Source organism: Phyllobates terribilis, unplaced genomic scaffold (genome assembly GCF_046119375.1).
Source record: "Phyllobates terribilis strain yellow unplaced genomic scaffold, ASM4611937v1 Scaffold_5__5_contigs__length_657084704, whole genome shotgun sequence".
Taxonomy (NCBI): Eukaryota; Metazoa; Chordata; class Amphibia; order Anura; family Dendrobatidae; genus Phyllobates; species Phyllobates terribilis.
The window spans coordinates 287,514,261-287,532,644 of NW_027362765.1; the positions used below are offsets into that span (position 1 = coordinate 287,514,261).

The window sequence follows — 18,384 nt, forward strand, 5'->3', positions numbered from 1 at the left end:
GGCCTGGTGCCTCACAGCACCCATGCTGCAAGACTGAGTCCCCAAGACTCCAGATCACACAGCCCCACAGGCACAAAACCACAGCAACAATGGCCGACAAACTGCACCAACACCACATAAATACAATGTATAGCAAGCTACACACGCATGGCACTAATTATATATCTCACAGATATCTATCTACCCCATATCTTAGCACATCTTTAACACCTAAACATGTGCCATTTCTATTCTGGTTCGTGTCACACGGACAGCACATGGATGTCCCACTCATGTCATCCGTGTGCACATGTTGTTATATATTGTTATCCGTGCGGCCATAAAAAACAGACATGTCTACGTGTGGGTCACAGTCCGTGTGAAAACACGTACTGGAAACACTGACGTGCGAAGGGGGCGTAAGAGTGCATACAAAAGTTTCTCATTCCTGGGGTTCCCACTCACCGCATTCTCCCCTGAATGGAGTGGTGGATGTCAATATGCAGTGTTCTTGAACTGTACTCTGCCGTCAATACTATAGACTTTGAATAGAGCACCACCATGCATGCACTACTAGCTCTCCTTTTAATTTGGGGACAAGAAACCCTGGCAGTGCCGGTCTCATTCATTCTTAAACATTGGCTATTGCAATTTTGCTTCTCTCTACTAGGAATCTGTGCAAGTAGCCTCTAATCACTGTACATTTACCTTAGTGCATCAAGCAGATACATACATGATGGAACGGACACGTGGGATAGTTCACTGGCTAAATGTCCATTCAGGTCTGTGTATGGTCTGGCCTGTCATATTGCTGTATATGAGCCTGGCAGTAATATAAAGCATTATATGGACCTGGCTGAGGTCAAGGCTCACAAAGTTCAATTTCACCTGATACTCAAGTGTTAATTTACTATAGAGGTTCTGCCATCCCTTATCTACAGGAGAAATTGATCATACAAGAATCTATCTGGATCCATTTTGTGTGTGTGTATTCCTAATCCCAGCCCCATTGATTTCTATAGACTGGCTCCTAGGCATACTCAGTAGCTGTATTACAGTAATGTCCACCCCCACCTGCGAGAACGCACATTAAGACCAACAGTTTAATATTATCGCTGGCTTAAACAGTCCTTTACCCACCCAGTAATCAGGAAGTCAGGCTGGCTGGACAGCGGAACAGTCCTGAAGCCAGAAGATGAGAAGAACCCTTTAAATCCAATCTGTTTGGTCTTCCTTATCTGAAGGGAGGTGGCGATCTGTCAGATCCTACAGACATTAGATCTGGCAAGTCTCTCATCCATATCACAGCACTATCTCCCAATGAAAACATATGCACAAAGTTTAATAAGTAAAATCATTTAATTTAAAACACTCAGACAAATCTCTAAACACTGTCACAAACTGGAAGTGCAAGTGTAGACGGGACTTTGGGGGGCTATTTAGTGTTTAAGGCTTAAAGGCAAATCATGTTATAAGAGGGACCTGTTGTATATGGGGCGGGGGCGAGCGTGTATACAGATTTATGATAGAGAGAACCACATATGGGGCTGTGATGATCAGTCTTCAGCCTGCACTTTTATAAATCTCGCCAGTAAAGAATCATTAGTAAGAATTCTGGGGGGCTCTGGAGGTCTGCAGCAATGGATGAAGAGCTGAAGGTTACTGTGCTCGACCCCAAACTGGAACTTAAGGCTCCCCAGCTATTCTATAACTACAAGCCCCAGCATGCCACGATGATCGACAGCTTTCATAGCATGCTGGGAGTTTTAAAATTGAAATAGCTAGACCAACATAGGTTGCCAAACACTGTCCTAGAAAAGAAATCTGAAGGACATAGACAGAGGTGGGGGGGCTCAGAGTAACAAGAGATGTCAGGGTACAATAGGAAGATTAAAAAACTATTTAAAAGAAGAAATATTGTCAATGAGAATATTAAAAGGGCAGCCGGACATGGAGATCTTATTCCTTCAATTGAACCATCAGCTATATGTACAAAAGGGAAAGAGTCCCTATAGATTCTGTATGGTATGTACACCCAATGGAAACCAAGCCACGTGTCCCTGTAAAGCTGCCAATAGACAGTAGATGAAGATGTGCTGGATTGTTGAGCCAGGTCATAGTTTACCACCACCGTCCAAGGATGCAGAAAAGCGACAACTACCTCTTCTGTTATAGGATGACATTGTGTGGTTGTGCCCTAGTAGATATCAAATTGGGGCCTGGTAGGTGTCAGCGATGTCTCAGAGCATAGGTCATTTGTTATGGCCAAGAATGACGTAATGTCTTTGGTCAGTTTTAGGGACACAGGAGACACTGGTGTACCTGTGTGATGCCGCCCCTCTCCCTAATACAGGAATCATGGGGACGGAGATATACAAAGATCCAATAATATTTTACTCAACCTAACAGTACAAACTAAAACCATTTTGGGGGTATGTAATAGTCAACCATTAAAAAGGACATTTTTGTGCACATTTTAACTTTACAGGGGACTTGTCACACTGAATTAGCAAAGCATATAGAAGCAGAGTCGTGTCCTTAAAGTAGTAATTGTTATCTATTCTCCCTTTTGGTGACCGTCCCAGTGAAATGCCAGTGGCATTGCACGGTTATCAAAAGATAAGAGGCTGGTTCTTTTAGTGAAAAAGAAAGCTGGTCCCTGTCACGGCAGCTTTAGATAATGCAAAGTTTATGATGGTTTAATAAATTACGTAGAGAAATCTTGTTTTAAGACATGAACGTGATTAGAAGTGGCAGCGCCAGACCCAATATATTCTGTTTAGGGGGAACATACCAGATCCGAATATCCTATTCTACAGTCTTTATGGATTGCACGCCACCTACTGGACATAACGTATATAATGCACATGAGGGGAGTCCAGGTATATGGAGGATGAGAGCACTTTGTATCACTGAATTGGGAAAGAGAATAGTATTGAGAGGACAGGGAGTGGAGGCTCAGTTCTCTTGTCCTTCTACGATTCTCTCTCGTCTCTGCTGGGCTTCCAGGACTGCCAGCTCCTTTGCTTCCTTTTTCTGATTTCGAGCTTCATACTCCAACCTATAGGGCGGTTTATACAGGAGTTTATTGCAAGTATATAAAAGAACGTATTTTCAGCACCATTATCGATGAAGATACCCCTGTACAAGACTTATATCTAAGCCAAGTACTGGAAATGTTACACATTTTGCCCAATTTTGCTTCAGAACTTTGGATGAGATCTGCCCAATGTGTAATTAAAGGATTGCACAATGTGGCTACTAACGTGTTTCCAATTTAGCCAAGATACTGTAACACGGAGACACCATCACCTCCGATCATTTACTATAGTAGTTGCTCATGGCTGTAATATGGCTGCCCTGGTCTCACCAGTGCCCCGCTGCATGGGCAGGCTCATTGTGTCCGGCTGGCATAGATGCATTATTTGTATATTATGTTTACTACTGACCTGTTTTTTATAATCCTCTGTACAATATCATCTGTCGTGAGGTTGTTCCCGCTATCTACTGTCCGGAATATACCTCTGTGTTTCGGCTCCTGTAATACAGATACAAATAAATGACAGGAGTAGTAGAGCAATTGCCGTCTGAGAAGTGACAGCAATTAAGAATGCTGCAAACAAACAAGAAGAAGAAAAGTGCCCCAGGGAAGCCAGAAATGAAGTGATGCTTTATAAACTGATAAAAGAATAAAAAGAATCATGAAATCTAAATTGTTATAAAAGCCTCTGGGCTACAAATGTAGGAAGAGCGAGGAGAGGGAGCACAGCAGGAGAAAAGGAAGAGGGGGCACTGAACAAAACTCTGCCAGAACGTCAGCAGAGAAACTCACTGCATAGGGGTCTGAGCCATCCTTATCTGGTAGAACTTCTGTCTTACCGTGACAGACCAGGTCAACCTGAAATGAGGAATACATTAATAGATTTCTATACTGCCGCCACCTCTACCACGCTATAATACAGCCGTGCGTTCAGATGCCACTACATTCAATCTTCTATTCTACACCAGATCTGTTCCTGGTAATAAGGACCCATCATTTCTTGGTCGTTACATTTCTACGTGTTCTGGAGAGGAGCTGGTTCCACTATCCGCCATGTCTAATCCATTGGCAGTGATATCTGAAGGCGGCAAATACTACACAGCACTCAGTGGGACACTGTAGGGAGCTGTTTTACACAATTATGATACAGTTAAATGTGGCATACAATAAAAGATGTGGGATCCAACAGAAAAAATCCTGTTACTTTGTATGAAGTCGGAAGCTTTGGTTGATACACAGGGACACAAAAAGCTGTATGGGTGAAGTATTATAGCGTTGTACAACTAAGAAGCTAAAAACAGTCTTGTGTCCAAGAGGACTTGAGCTGATCAAAAAACAAAGTACTAGTAACAATCCGGACAATTTTACGATTAATAACAATCTATGGAACTAAAAGTGAATAATTTTGACGGAGATTGAAGATCTGCTCCGCTGGAAGACACACTTACCAGTCAAGCTTAAAATGACAAGTGTTGTCCAGTGAATACAAGTTATCCCCTATCTGCAGGAAAAGTGATAACTTACTGGTCCAACGGCTGACCTGCACTGATCGGCAGAATAAGGCTATGTACACATGTCCAGTAGTGATCAGTTAGAACAGATCCAGCAGCAATCAGTTGTCCAAAAAGTTGTGCAGATAAAACTTTTTAGTCCGTTTTTAAATAACTGATCTCTGCTGGATCTGTTTTTTTTTTAACAATGAAATCTAAGGAAAAAGGATCAGTTAATTAGACATCAGTTTTCTTCAATTTGTCACAGTTCCAGTAAGCAAAAAACGGATCCTTTGCAAGTGAAAGAAAACCAGATGGCTAATTAATGTATCAGTCTTCCATAGACTTCAATGTTAAAAATCAGATCCAGCAGAGATCAGTTATTTAAAAGCGGACTAAAAAGTTGTGTCTGTACTACGTTTTTGACAATGGATTGCTGCTGGATCTGTTCTAACTGATCACTTGTGGACATGGGAACATAGACTAAAGCACTTTTATCCCTGTTAGAATGAAGCAGCAGTGTACATGTCTGACCTCCGCTCCATCTGTTCTCCAGGGGTCTGCTGAGCGCTCAGTTTTTTCCAGCAGTCGCAGAGAATGAATGGAGCAGGGGTTGAGCATCCGACCTGCTGCTCCATTTTGACATAGGGATAAAAGTTCCCTGTTGGGAATAAAACTTTCCTATTGATTAGTACAGGTCCCAGCAGTCGGACCCCCTTCAACCAGTCACAGTTTTCACCTATCATGCGGTTGGGTGCTAAAAGGGTTGAATGTTACAAAAAAAGGAAGAGAACAATTTTTAAGATTGGATGGTAAGGGTTTCATAAAGTAGAGCAAATTGTCAATCTTTGTCAGTCAAAATGTAAATGCTTTTACCTTCATAGATTTAAATAAGCAAACACTAAGATCATCCAAGAAAACTGTATACAAGGCAATGCAACTATGCCACCAATTTCTTTGATGGGGCTCCCAACAATGCTCCTGGGGCTGTGTTCCAAATTCTTGACAGCAATGAGATTTGCAAAGGGGCAGTCTCCTCTGCAGCCATTGCTGAGAGCCCTATAGGTTTGACCCCCAACTGATAATGATTTAATATGCCACTAATGTCTTAAGAAATGAAGACTAGTATCCAAGACATCACACACCGAGTTATCTTTGAAAGTTCATGAATCATACAGAAAATGGTTGACTGTCCTGTGGGCAACTGGAGCTATATTATACATTAGATATATATATATATTTTTGCGCACTTTGACCTTGTGTTATCTGGTGCCAAAACACTTATGTGAAGCCATCGCATTGTACACATTAGCAGAAGATCCTCTTATGTGAAGCTATTGCACTGTACGTACAGTCCCATCTGTGGACAGCATAATGTAGAGAAGCCGAGCAGAATGATATATAGGATTGTGGGAAAACATTCAGTATAACTTGTATATTATTCCTTGCCATCCCTGGTGTTTGTATGGATAGGAGTAGACTGTGCGGTCCTACTAGTGATTGACAGCTCTCTCTCCTTCGTTGATCAGACTTTTTTTTCCAGCACATCTCAAATTCTTCATAGTTCTGGGAAATATGGAGGCCAAGTCAACACCTAGAACTCTTTGTTATGTTCCTTCAACCATTTCTGAACAATTTTTGCAGTGCTGCAAGGAATCATACTGGTGAAAGAGGCCACTGCAACTAGGGAATAACATTCACACATTGAGCACAGTGTGGGTTTTTTTTTGCCACAATCTTAGAAGAAGGTTACGGCTGATGAATTATACAACTATTTTCTTGCATACTCTGTCTGATTTCTACTGAAAAAACGTGAGTGAAGGGTAGGTGGGATACAGTATGTGGCCAGAATACATCTTCAAGTGAACCCTTCTCAACAGACACACTTACTACACTTCTGGCTGATCATAACTTACCTTGAAATGATCCAAAAGATCAGAGGTGACTGAATATGGTGCACCGATAACAACTTCTGAAACATACTGCAAGGGAGACATAAGATTTTGCTTAGTGTCCAAGAAGCTGTCCACTTTAAGATATTCTCCAATAGTTTTTAACAAGATCTAGAGTTTTTTTCTTTAGTAAATTCTCACCCTGCAGGCCAAAACGCTGAGAGTCCTCTCATGGATGTTCATAATCGGGTAGTTCTTCCTCTTGTAGTGATTGACTTCCTGCAAGAACAGACAGTGAGTAGAAAGCATCGAAACCCAAATACTATCAGGAACATATTGTGTGATCCAAGTCACCTGGTCAAAATGCAATCCCACAATAACGTACGGCTTTGAGGCCAAACTGTGGACCTTCTCCAGGAAATCTATATGGCCAATGTCTGTGCAAAACCATGAAGGATCCAAAACCGTTAACAGGGTGGACATAGAGTAAAACACAGATTTGGACCCAGAATGAGATGGCTACAATCTAGCCATACATTAGCAATTTTATAATGATTGTTTTCTGAATGGCTTTTCCATGGTTGGTCTGTACAGGTGGGCTATGCAGCTGAGGAGGTAGGGTTACATATATGCCAATGGTAACTGCAATAAACTTGACCATAGCTGCTGATTACAGGGATTGTCCACTTTTTGGGGACAAATCTTTTTCTTACTTAAATTCATGCATTTTTGGCTAAAAATCTTTTTTGTAGTTGGGTTTCAGAAAAAAAAGTTGCAGTTTACCTACAAAATCTTCTGTGTGACATTGCCTATTGCTGGCTGCAGAATGGGCTAACTGAGAATCCATCAGTGAGCTCATTCTGTTGACCCAATGAAAGAACTTCAAAACACTTATCTTTTTTGTTTTAGCACCTTCCACTTTATTTATGATCACAGACCACAACAAAATTAAATTTGCAGGGAGTAAAATCAGCCTGGAAAAGTTCAATGGTGCAAAATATTTAATGAAATCGAATTGCAAAAACTATTTTTAGCCTCAAATACATGAATTTAAGTTAAAAATGGTCACCAGAGGTGAAAAACACCTTTACCTATTTCTGGACTGCTCATGGATGATAAACTTCTAGGTAATCAGTGTTCTTCACTGTGGTGAAGTTTTAAAAAGTCACTGGCACTGCTAGACTCCACATAGAGAAGGCAGAAATGGCTTGTTACCACCTCTGCTTTCCCAATCGCTGTATACATGGAGCTAAACAAGGGGTCGGGGGGTTGCATCAATGGTTACGGCACCTATGAAGAACTATATGGAGCTAAACAGGCGCTGTTTATATAGTATTGAGAGGCGCCGACGCGCTTCCTCCTCAGGACCTAGTGATCATGGGATTGCTGGGTACAGGGCATGCCATTCAGCTCTGCTTTGACCAAGAAAGCAGAATTATCTCTGTAACTGGACCGAATATATCATCTCCAGTTACAGGGGAAATCAGATAGAAAAATAAATAAAAACGTTGAAATGTTCCAGAAAGGTTTTTTTTCATGTCCTTACAGGGGGGCCCAGTGTGCAAAATGAATAAAAAATAAAACAAATAAAAGGCAGGACATTTAAAAAAAAAAAAAAAAAAAGCTGCCCCCCAGCCAAACTGCTGTTACTAGCCCATCCCTGTATATAAAAAAAAAGCGTCCAATATATAAAAAATAATAAAATAATGGCTATCGAAAGGGGAACTGATTAAAGAGATAGAAGTGGATGAACTGTCACATGTCTGAACAAGTCAACGCCTATGGAACATGGTTGACAAAGCGCCAAAATATGAAGAAAGCAGTTTGTGAGAAATTAAAGGATACGGAAAAGATCGAAAGCTCCAGCGACATATATGATGCTGTCTCCTGGTTCTGGCTCCTTCCCCGAGGCAAACTGCATGATTTTTTGTGACGTCTGAAGGAATTGAGAAACTCCGGTCCATGGACTGTGACCCCTGGCATCCTGCAGGACAAGCATAGGTTAACAAAAAAATATTAAAATGGTTGCAGATTTTCAGTATCAGAGAGGAAACAACACAGCAACCAATCACTGAGCAGTTGGCATTTTTAAACCATCCATGGAAAGATGAAAGCAGCAATATGATTGGTTGCTAGAGGCAATAAGGTTGGTACTGATAAACCAGCCCTGCTGTTTATGGTTAAATGCTTGTAAAAAAAAGTTCAAGAAAATGGAGGCTGAGCATATCAGACAGCAGCAGTACTAGTCATTGTACAGTGTCACTTAGTGAGTATGAGGCACCCGCTTGTAACGCTGCCTTGTGCATGACATAGGGAAACACGAGTAGACCACCATCCTAAAGACATCCTCCCTTCCCGGAACAGTAAGACGCCAGCACTGTGTAGTATTGGTAACACTATCACCTTGGGGATAGTAGTCTGCGCCGCAATCACCTGTCACTAGAGAAACAAGCTGTGTCATTTCTATGGCTCCGCTGCGGCAACATGAAGATAAGATTCCACAAATGCAATATATACAGGATTATTGGATTTATATCCGGCATCACAAATTGTAAGGAGAAAACATGATCAGACTGGTGCAAAAAATCCCCCCCAAAAACATAGGAACATTGTTGTCCTGCACCTCCCCACTTAGATCTTGTACTAGATAGAACAATGTACATCAGCTTCAAGGTGCCGGGGTATAGAGCGGGCCAAGGGAGAGATCCCGTTCTGTATAAGGAAAGTGCTGGTTGTGTCGTACAGCCGGCACCTGCCTCTAACCTCAGCGACCAGAGGTGGCGCTGACTGACAGCGGCATGGTTACATAGCAGCAATCACTGCCAGCGGCATTTAAATGGCTCCGATGACTATACATGCACGATCCAGGACCCATCTCCCTCTCCTTTTATGACTATCACTGGAGCCAATGGGTACTGAAGACCCCATTTGGTGCCAGGTTTGTACTCATATGAAGTCCAGCCGAGCCCCAAAAAATGCTAAAAAAAAAATCAAACAAAATGTTGTATGTAGCCCAAAATGGTACCAATAAAAAATGGCAACTCCCAACACAAGAAACAAGTCCTCACACAGTCATTTTTTTTTTTTAAACAGAAAAATAATATTAAGGGTCTCAAAACTTGAGACACAGACAAAAACATTTTTTCTTTACAAAGTTCTTATTTTTTGCTTAAAGGGAATTGTTTTTGAATTCAGTGTGGGGACTTGCAAGATAATGAGGACCCTTGGCGTGGGTTGCAAACTTCTGTATTTTGTCCAAAATATCGACCAATACCTCATGTGTTACATACATACTTTTTGCACGTTTTTTATGCAGGGTGCAGACCGGGTCCGTCCAGTGGTGGTGGGTAATGTAGGGGTGTCTGTCTTGTTGGTGTACATATGGTATTGGCAGCCCGCCTGATGTAATAGTAGGGGCGCTGGTAATAGGCTGTTAAATGGATAGAAGTGCTTCTCACGTAATGGTGAGAATGACATCCTCTTTTCTTACTCTTTATTTAAAATTCTGCGTTGGCCCTGTGCTTACCGCAGGCGGCGCTTGTGCAGATTGAGCTCTTTGAAGTCTTCAAGAAAATTTCACTGAAGCCCACCATTAGTCCTAGCTGCGGGAGGCGCTTGAGCAGATTGATCTAATGGTAGGCTTCAGTAAAATGGCGCCGGTGGCACTGAGCAATCTACGCACGTGCAGCTGCATTTTCTTGAAGACTTCCAGGAGCTCAATCTGCGTAAGCACCACCCGCGGCACAAAATTTTAAATAAAGAATAAGAAAAGACACCCAGATACTGCGGAGGGGATGGAACAAAGCTGAAGACCCTACCCACAGTCCTGATCCACGAAGATATGAATACAAGGAAACTTCAAGCACAGATTAAAGAAAATCTACAGATAGGATTTCTTCACCTGAGGCATCATTTTATTCAGTATGACGGCGCCAATATGGCCCTGTCTGTACTTTACTTAGTAAAATGCTGCTGTCAGGTTCTCTTTAAAGATGACATCTGAGTGATCAGTGACTAGAACGACTTATCTACATAACATATCTACGTCGATGTGACAGGGCATTACCCACCTTCCCAAAGTTGTCCTGGTGGCGCTTGTAATCTTGAGTAGCTTCCTGTGGGAGGAGAGGTACACCACTTATAGAACTGAACATGGACCAGCAGTAGAGGGGTCACAAGCCCCTCACATCCATTCTGCACATTACAGCCTTACATTGCTCACTACACTGTGATGGGCCTTCGTCATGAGCAGCATACGTCCCACCAGGTCAGTCGTGGACACCCCCTGTGTGCGCTGGCATTCCCTGCAACGAGACCCCATGGTAATTCATGCACCAGTCATTATGCCTTCCACCACACTCTGACCACCCTTCACCTCTACTGACCGGTATCTTCCAGCATTCTTCACCTCCTCATAGGTATCCTTTCCATCTACCGTCAGGGTGATGTCATCTGCAGAGGTGAGAAGAAGGTTGTATATTGTGGGTCAGACATAATCTCATCCTGTGGTTATCGGATACCGAAGTAGCAGGCAGTAAATGGTGTAACCGATAAAACATTAATGGATTAAGAACCACCTGCCATACAATTACAACAAGCAGCTCTGAAATTTAAAGGGGTAGTTAACTTTGGAGGCAATTTCTTCTCTTTACTTAAATTTATTTTGGGGCTAAAAAACATTTTTGGAATTGGATTGAATATTTTGCGCTGTTCAGCTTTTATAGGCTCTTTGTTACCCTGCATATTTAACTTTGATGTGGTCATAAATCATCTGAAAGAAGCTCAGATGAAGAGATACAAGCTCCCAGTCTTAGCCATCATAGCGGCTGACTGGTGGATGTTCAGTTAACTCATTCTGCAGCCAACAAAAGACAGTGCAACTCAGAGTCAGTGGTAATTTTTTTTTTTATGAAACTCAATTACAAAAATTATTTTTAGCCCTAAATACATGCATTCAAGATTAAAAAAAAAATGTCCACAAAAATGGACAGCCCCTTTAAACCTACGTCAGTCTCAATGTTACGGGCTTAAACTAACTACCTGACGCTGATCTGACAACCTCTGTCTCATGCTTCCCGCAGCCCATCCTGAAATCTAGGACAGGGGTGATTGATGGCAGCTGCCATCTCTAAAATCCTGACAGACTGTAGAAGATAAAGCATAACTTTTTGCGAAATTAAGGTATTTAGAAAAATGTTTAATATTTGTACGTGGATTATTTATTTTAGCACATTTCTTGGAGAAGCCCTTTAAGATAAAGAGTTTTGGAATACAATTCCCTCCAGACTTCAGCTTCAACAAGTCTCCTGATGTTACATCAACAGCTATAGTACAATATAACACGCTAAATATATTTATAAATTGTCTATATAGGAAAAATGTAACGAATGTTAAAAGGACAACCCCCTCCTAACTGCTTAAAGGGAATCTGTCAGCGGGTTTTGCTATGTACTGTGAGGGCAGCATGGTGTAGGGGCAGAGACAACTGCTTGTTGCTTTTTCAATAAAATCAGTGTTTTATCAGCAGGAGATTATCACTAGAGGACTAGTTGTCTTGTGCCATGTAGTCCACCTGGTCTGAATAACCCCACCCCCACAAATTTGCAGCATTCTGCCTATGCACGGTGTATGCAGAGAACGGCCAATCAGTGGTGGGGGCGGGGTTATACAGAGCTCAGTGTTTACAGAACTGCTAGATCTGCAGCAGAGAAAACTGTGATTTTATCAAAACTGCAGTAAGCAACCCAGTAAGTTATACATTGCTGTAATCATTGTTCCTGTCCCTACATCATGCTGCTCTCAGATTCCCTTTAAGTCCCCCACATAAAATAAAAAACAATATATACTTACCTCCTGGACCAGCCCAGTGATTTCCAGTGGTAATCTGACATTGTTATGTCATGTGACTGCTGCAGCCAATCAGTAGTGGTCCCTGATTAGCTGAAGTCTTCACTTTTCCGTCAGAGCAGAATAGCGAAGGTAGCAGTCCTGTGAATCACAGCGCCGTCATCGCAGGAGGGGCGCCAGTCCTGAGTTTTTTTTTATATATATATATTTTAAGTAGGGAACTTAAGAAACAGAGGGGTGAACCCTTTTATTATAGTACTTTTGGTTTATCACCCCTTTAAAATTCCTGAATGTAGATCTAAGGAGACACTGCCATTGCAAAGATTGCATGCTCAGTCTGCTGACTAGTGCTACAGGATCAGTGTGATAATCTCTCCACTAGGAATATCCACTCACTTCCGTGGACGCAGAAGTCACAGTTATACTTGTCCAGGGTCTCCAAGGTGGTCACGTAGGGAGCTGCGGGTACAATCTCATCCACCCACTTAATAGCTCGCACCATCTTGTAGCGTTCCTCCTGTGTGAAGACTGGCGGACCCTTGTGACGGGATATTTCCTCTAAATGTAAAAACAGCACAAGATAATTAATCAGCCCTCATGATCGAAAACGAGACTTAATCAGTCCAGTTCTCTTTACTTGAGTTACTCCCATCCATTGATAATAGAATTGACCAGAGGGCGCAAATTCTAGCATCCCAAGGAATACTTGCTTATCTACGATATGCCCACGCTCAGAAATCTCTCTACGCCAGAGGAGGTGTAGCACGTCTTGGAACCCGCTCATTACCAAGCTACGATGGTACACCCAGAGGGTGTGTGATACGCAGAATTACGCCACCATGACCGTCTCTCATTCAACTGCTACACTGGAAACTTTTAAAAGGGGTTGGAGGCAAACACTTTTTCTTACTTACATACATGTGCATGTACTTTTGGTTAAAAATATTTTTTTAATTGGGTTTCGTTAAAAATTTTGCTCCGTTTGCCTTCTATAGCCTTTATGTTGCATTGACTATCGCTGGCTGAAGAATGGGTTAACGGAGAAACTGTTAGTGAGCTCAATCCCACGGTCTAATGGGAGAGTTTCTAACTATTTCTGACCAGAGACCATAACAAAAGTGAACATGCAGGAAACAAAAAAGATGTAAAGTGTGCAACATTTTTTAATTAAACCAAATTGCAAAAAATGTTTTTAGTCCAAAGTACATGTATTTAAAGGGAATCTGTCACCAGGTTTTTGCTTCCTCATCTGAGAGCAGCATGATGTATGCAAAGAGAAGCGGAATCCAACGATGTATCACTTAGATTACTGGGTGCAGCGGTTCTGACACAATCAGAGCTTTTAGATTTATTATGAAGCAGAGCTGAGAAAGCTAACCCCGCCCACACCAGGTTCTGTATATACAATGTCCATAGACAGTGAGCTGTTATCACAGGAGGGGGCATTGTCGGACTAGTTAGTCCAGCAACTAATCTCAGCGATAAATCCTTCACAGTTAGTAAATAACAGCACACACTTTGACAAGTGACACATCCCTGAACTCTGTGTTTCAGCCTCCATCTTCTGCTGTCTTCAGATTACACAGCAAAGACCTGCTGACAGATTCCCTTTAAGTTTAAATTAAAAAATGTCCCTAGAGCTCCATACTGTACCACCGCCACAAGTCCCAAAGTAGGGAGTATGTACTGGCATATATGGTATATACCTTGCTGGATAACGGGCTAATGCTATCCAGTGCAAACAAGAAATTCCTGCCGAGAATGAATAAAAGTGAAAAAAAAAAAACTTGGATTGCGGCAAAATGGTATTTCTGCGTAATAGTGTACATGCAAAACTAAACAAAAAAAAAATCAAAACACAGTTGAATATGGTATTCATATCTAATAAAGTCACTGCACGTCACTAGGATATGCCAGAACATTATGATTAGTTGGGGGACATCTCTGATAAGAAGGAACCGACCAAGGTCTCAAGCTTTATTCCCTACAAAGCAGCGCTCCCTGTAACCAGCCACAAATTTGGTGAGAAACGTCCCTGCATGGGGATGCTGCTAAGGGGCAGGGGTACCAACAACAGTTGTTGCCCTGTCATTTTGAGGATTGGTGGGAATCCCGGCAGGTATACTACCGGTAACTGACGGCATATCCTAAGAAAGTGAGACAACACATATCTATCCAACCCTATAGACCTCTGTGACCTACGAGAGACACTGAGGGTCCGGATGGCCATACACATTAGTTATACTAATGTACGTATGTTAGCAATCACATGCTTTGCTAATACATGACCTGATGGACTGGCAATGGTGGCAGTGGCCCTACTTAGGAGCATTGCGCTCTGTGCCATTATACGAGGCAGATCACCATCTAGATTCTGCTTACTCTCATGCAACCAAAGTAAGTGCCCCCCATTTGTGGCCTGAAACAACACTAAGGTTATATGCACACATTTAGTATTTGCAGCAGAAAAAGATTGCTCTGCATAAACCAGAATTTTGGCAATACAAACACTGGGTTTTTTTTCCGTTAATTTGAATAGGTGAAAAACGCTAAAAGAATTGACCTGAAGCAGATATGAAAAAAAACTCTTTGATGGGTCAAATCTGCAAGGAAAAAAGAAGCAGTGTGTGCATGAGGTTACATTCACTTTGCTGGCACTGTAAAACAATGCATTTCTTCCATAGGAAAAAAAAACCAAAGTGTAAACAATCCCTAAACTAGGAAGTGAAGGAGTTTAAAAAAATATGTTCCTACAGTCGTGAAGAATTTTTGTAGATTCCTCCGACCGTATAAGGCAGAAGGAAGAACAGGGTGTCGTGACACAATGAATATGTCACAGTGTAAGATGACAAAGATTTGAAGGTATGAACTGATTTTTAATTTTTTTTTTTTTATACACTTTATATTTTCTCTTAACAGGGCTTTCCTGGCTTTATCTACATTTCTGCAGTCACTCTATATGACTATACGGTGCCAAATCTTGACAGTGGTGCAACATGCACACAGTCAGGATTCCGCTCTGCTTGCCAGCTTGAGCGTTTGTCACATGACAGTTCACATGTGATTTGCATACTGGCGGTCACGTGCTGACTAGCTTCTCATTCGATTCTCTCAATAGAACATGGAAAGAAGCAGGCAAAGTTGTGAATCAACATGTAATGGCCAGCATGCAAATCATATATGAACAGTCATATGACATCCGCTCAAGCAGGCAATTAATCAGAGCAGAATCCTGACAGTGTGCATGCTGCACACTGTCAGGATTTGGCAATATGCATGCTGCACACTGTCAGGATTTGGCAATATGCAGTCAGAGTGACTGCAGAAATGCACACTTTGGTAAGCAAGAAAAACCCACTTAATCCCCCACAAATGGGAGCAAATCATAGCCTATGAGGTGTATCTCATCACTTACCGTCTGTGTGCACTCCGGCAATCAGGTAATCCCCCATAGCCCGTGCCTGGCGCAGCTGGTTGGAATGTCCATAATGTACCATGTCATAACTGAGCAACAAAACAGAGAATCTCATTTATTTACACTCCAAAAAAAAACTCCAGCTAATCTACAAATAGAAGTAAAAAGCACTGGATGCAGATTCAGAAAAGAAGGAGAGAGCCACAGACTGAAAAGAACAAGTGCACAATAGTTTACTCATCACCCCTCTAAGACAAGAAAGGAACCCACCCCCATATAAAAGAATAGGGTTAGAATCCTTCTGGTAGGCACGCTCCCCCCAATACACAGCAAGAGCAGGCAGTGTTCAGCAGGACTCGCTGACGCCCCCAGTTGTATGGACAGATGCCAACCGGCTCCACCACCCCTTAGGGAATCTATTAGGACAGCCAAACACTGAAGAAGTCACTTCTCACATTTGTGCAGTATAAGATCATATTTATAGACCCCAAACCTTCAGCCATAATTATAGAGCAGGGAAATGTGCGCAGACTACACCCCGGGGACAGATCCTACCAATCTATGATTATCTGCACAGCATCAAGCAATGCTCTGTTCACATATTTCGGCTTGATTATTTATTACTATACATTTCTTTATAGCACGTATAGCCTCTGTGCGTCTTCTCGGGCTGCTGGGAGTGTGGTCTGTGACCACTTCTATCCGGAGCAATTCATGTATAGCCCATATCAGAAGCCTCAGCCCAGCCCAGGAATGTACAGAGGCCAATCAGAGAACCTTGCCACAATGGACGATTCTTCTAATTGGCATATTACACTTGTATATACGGAGAGACCCATCATTAGACTGTCTTCAGAACACCAAGAATACATAGGGTAACGCCTAGGGAAAGGGATTACAACCATCCATGGGGTCTCACTGATCACCCCTAATGTTAGCTGACTGATCCTATGCACCATGTAAATGCTAGATTGCTTCAGATTATGTCCTTTGCTTTTATGTCGCCAGCATATTCTGTGACGCTGCACAGCTTGTACTAACACACATTATAAATGACACATGTAATGTCCTATAATAACCTCCTGAGGAATGTTCTGCATTCCTATACAGGTGGGGTGATCACCCGCGGCAGGTATGGTGTCATATTCCCCTCCCCAGGCACTGATCAGGTGACAGCGCTGCGATCACTGCACACCTTGGAACCTGCCGGACAGCCATCTATGGACAGGTGGTGTAATACATGGGGTCAGGTCACAGTAGATCGGCAGTATCCACAACTGCACTGCATCTCTATCTACTAGGAAATCTGCCACAGAAGCAGATACGATGGCAAGGTCAGTGCGAGAGCGGGCACCGAGACAAAACACTGCCCTCTCTAATCAGAAATAAAAGGTTTCCTTTCATGTCAGTAAAGGACAGCACTGTACAATAAAGAGTTCTGCAATACTCAATCCATTCTTTCCAGATCTCTGCTTGCAGTTCGTGAAAGGAAACCGCTCTATGAGCAGGATGGGATTTCAGCTTCTAAGGGGCTGCACAAATAATGCAGATGGTAGAGGACCCACAAATGAGAAGCTTACAGAAATTGCTCCAGATCTCATCACCCTGGGTGACAACTCCCATGACAAGCCCCCGCTTATCTCTACACAGATAATACAGGCAGAGGCACAAAGGTCACTATGACAGGACAGGTTGTACCTGCAGTGTTACCGGACCGCGGGGCCAGGAGATAACCATTAATAAGCCGTGATCATGGTACAATGTAACCCAAACAAGGTCATAGTCCATACAGATCACCCCAGCATGTGATCAGCAATGGTGACATGGGTACCCAAGCAGAGGCAGCAGCTATGGGGTCTATACGAGGGGTCACACATCCTCTAATAAGCATTTTCCCACTAGTGATGCCATGTGCACCCGCCGTATACGATCCTCGCTTGCGGTCAGGGATTTGGGTGCGTTGTTGAAGCCCCCTGCAGATCCCTTGGGGTGAGACAATGAAACACACGCTGATTCCCCTGATCTTGGGCTGGGCTCAGCCACATATTTCACTAGTTGCAATGAATGAGATCTGCAGGACACCCCAGGGCACCTCCATCACACATCCGCATACTGGAGAGTCACATGGCGACAAGTGGATCTTTTCACTGTGATTGAATGAGACTTGTAAAAACCCATTCTCTTGCTTTCTTGCAGTATTTCAGGACAGATCCCGATGTGGGAATCCATCTGAACACTTCTGACAGCAGAGGGTTCGCTACAACTGTATCTGATCTGGAGACTGCAGCAGCATTACCCTCATCCCAATTACCAAAATGTATGACCCTTCCATTCCCTGACAGCAGCAGACATACTGACCGCTTACAGGTAGGTAGTCAGACTCTGAGGCTGTAGTTACACCATCCTCCCTTGCTACTGATCCCCTGGCTGTTCTGCGCCCAGCACCAGGGTGCCACCTGTCACTCTATACAATGGCAGATCGCCCGTCCATCTGTGCGGGATGCCCGCACCGCCATACAGCACGGAGCTCTGCCCGCAGCGCTCACCAGCCATCGCACCACACCCGCACGGTCCTCCGGGAGAGGGTCTGCTCCGGGGCGGGGTCGCCGAGTCCGTTCCGAATCATCTTGGGACTGCAAGTGTCAAGCAACCGGAACCGTCCCACGAGCCGAAATCACCTCCCCCGGAAGTGACGCCACCAAAGCGCCGCTCCCATAGCAA

General features: G+C 43.0%; 1 protein-coding gene across 3 annotated transcripts; it reads right to left on the reverse strand.

Annotated features, from left to right (window-relative positions):
* Positions 1–1,319: 1,319 nt before the first annotated feature.
* On the reverse strand, positions 1,320–18,372 carry PCYT2 (phosphate cytidylyltransferase 2, ethanolamine). Of its 3 annotated transcripts, none has more exons than XM_073684213.1 (13): positions 18,210–18,371; positions 15,664–15,752; positions 12,645–12,806; positions 10,787–10,853; positions 10,615–10,705; positions 10,472–10,516; positions 8,247–8,385; positions 6,756–6,838; positions 6,603–6,680; positions 6,426–6,491; positions 3,812–3,877; positions 3,429–3,517; positions 1,320–3,040 (listed from the first exon to the last, which is right to left on the reverse strand). In XM_073684213.1, exons 1-13 carry the CDS (start codon positions 18,287–18,289, stop codon positions 2,938–2,940), a joined length of 1,158 nt encoding a protein of 385 aa, XP_073540314.1. In that variant the 5' UTR covers positions 18,290–18,371; the 3' UTR covers positions 1,320–2,937. The 3 variants fall into 3 exon arrangements, with proteins under 3 accessions (XP_073540314.1, XP_073540315.1, XP_073540316.1); XM_073684214.1 differs by lacking the exon at positions 18,210–18,371 and adding an exon at positions 17,111–17,219; XM_073684215.1 differs by lacking the exon at positions 12,645–12,806 and having other exon boundaries at positions 18,210–18,372.
* Positions 18,373–18,384: the final 12 nt, after the last annotated feature.

What these genes read in the sequence shown, in the direction of transcription:
- PCYT2 (XM_073684213.1), bottom strand. Translation starts at nt 18,289, where the DNA reads ATGATTCGGAACGGACTCGGCGACCCCGCCCCGGAGCAGACCCTCTCC. An exon ending in TCAGCGTTTTGGCCTGCAGG is followed by an intron (nt 6,492 to 6,602) that starts GTGAGAATTTAC and finishes TCTCCCTTGCAG; the next exon opens with TATGTTTCAGAAGTTGTTAT. An exon ending in CAGAGGATTATAAAAAACAG is followed by an intron (nt 3,041 to 3,428) that starts GTCAGTAGTAAA and finishes ACCGCCCTATAG; the next exon opens with GTTGGAGTATGAAGCTCGAA.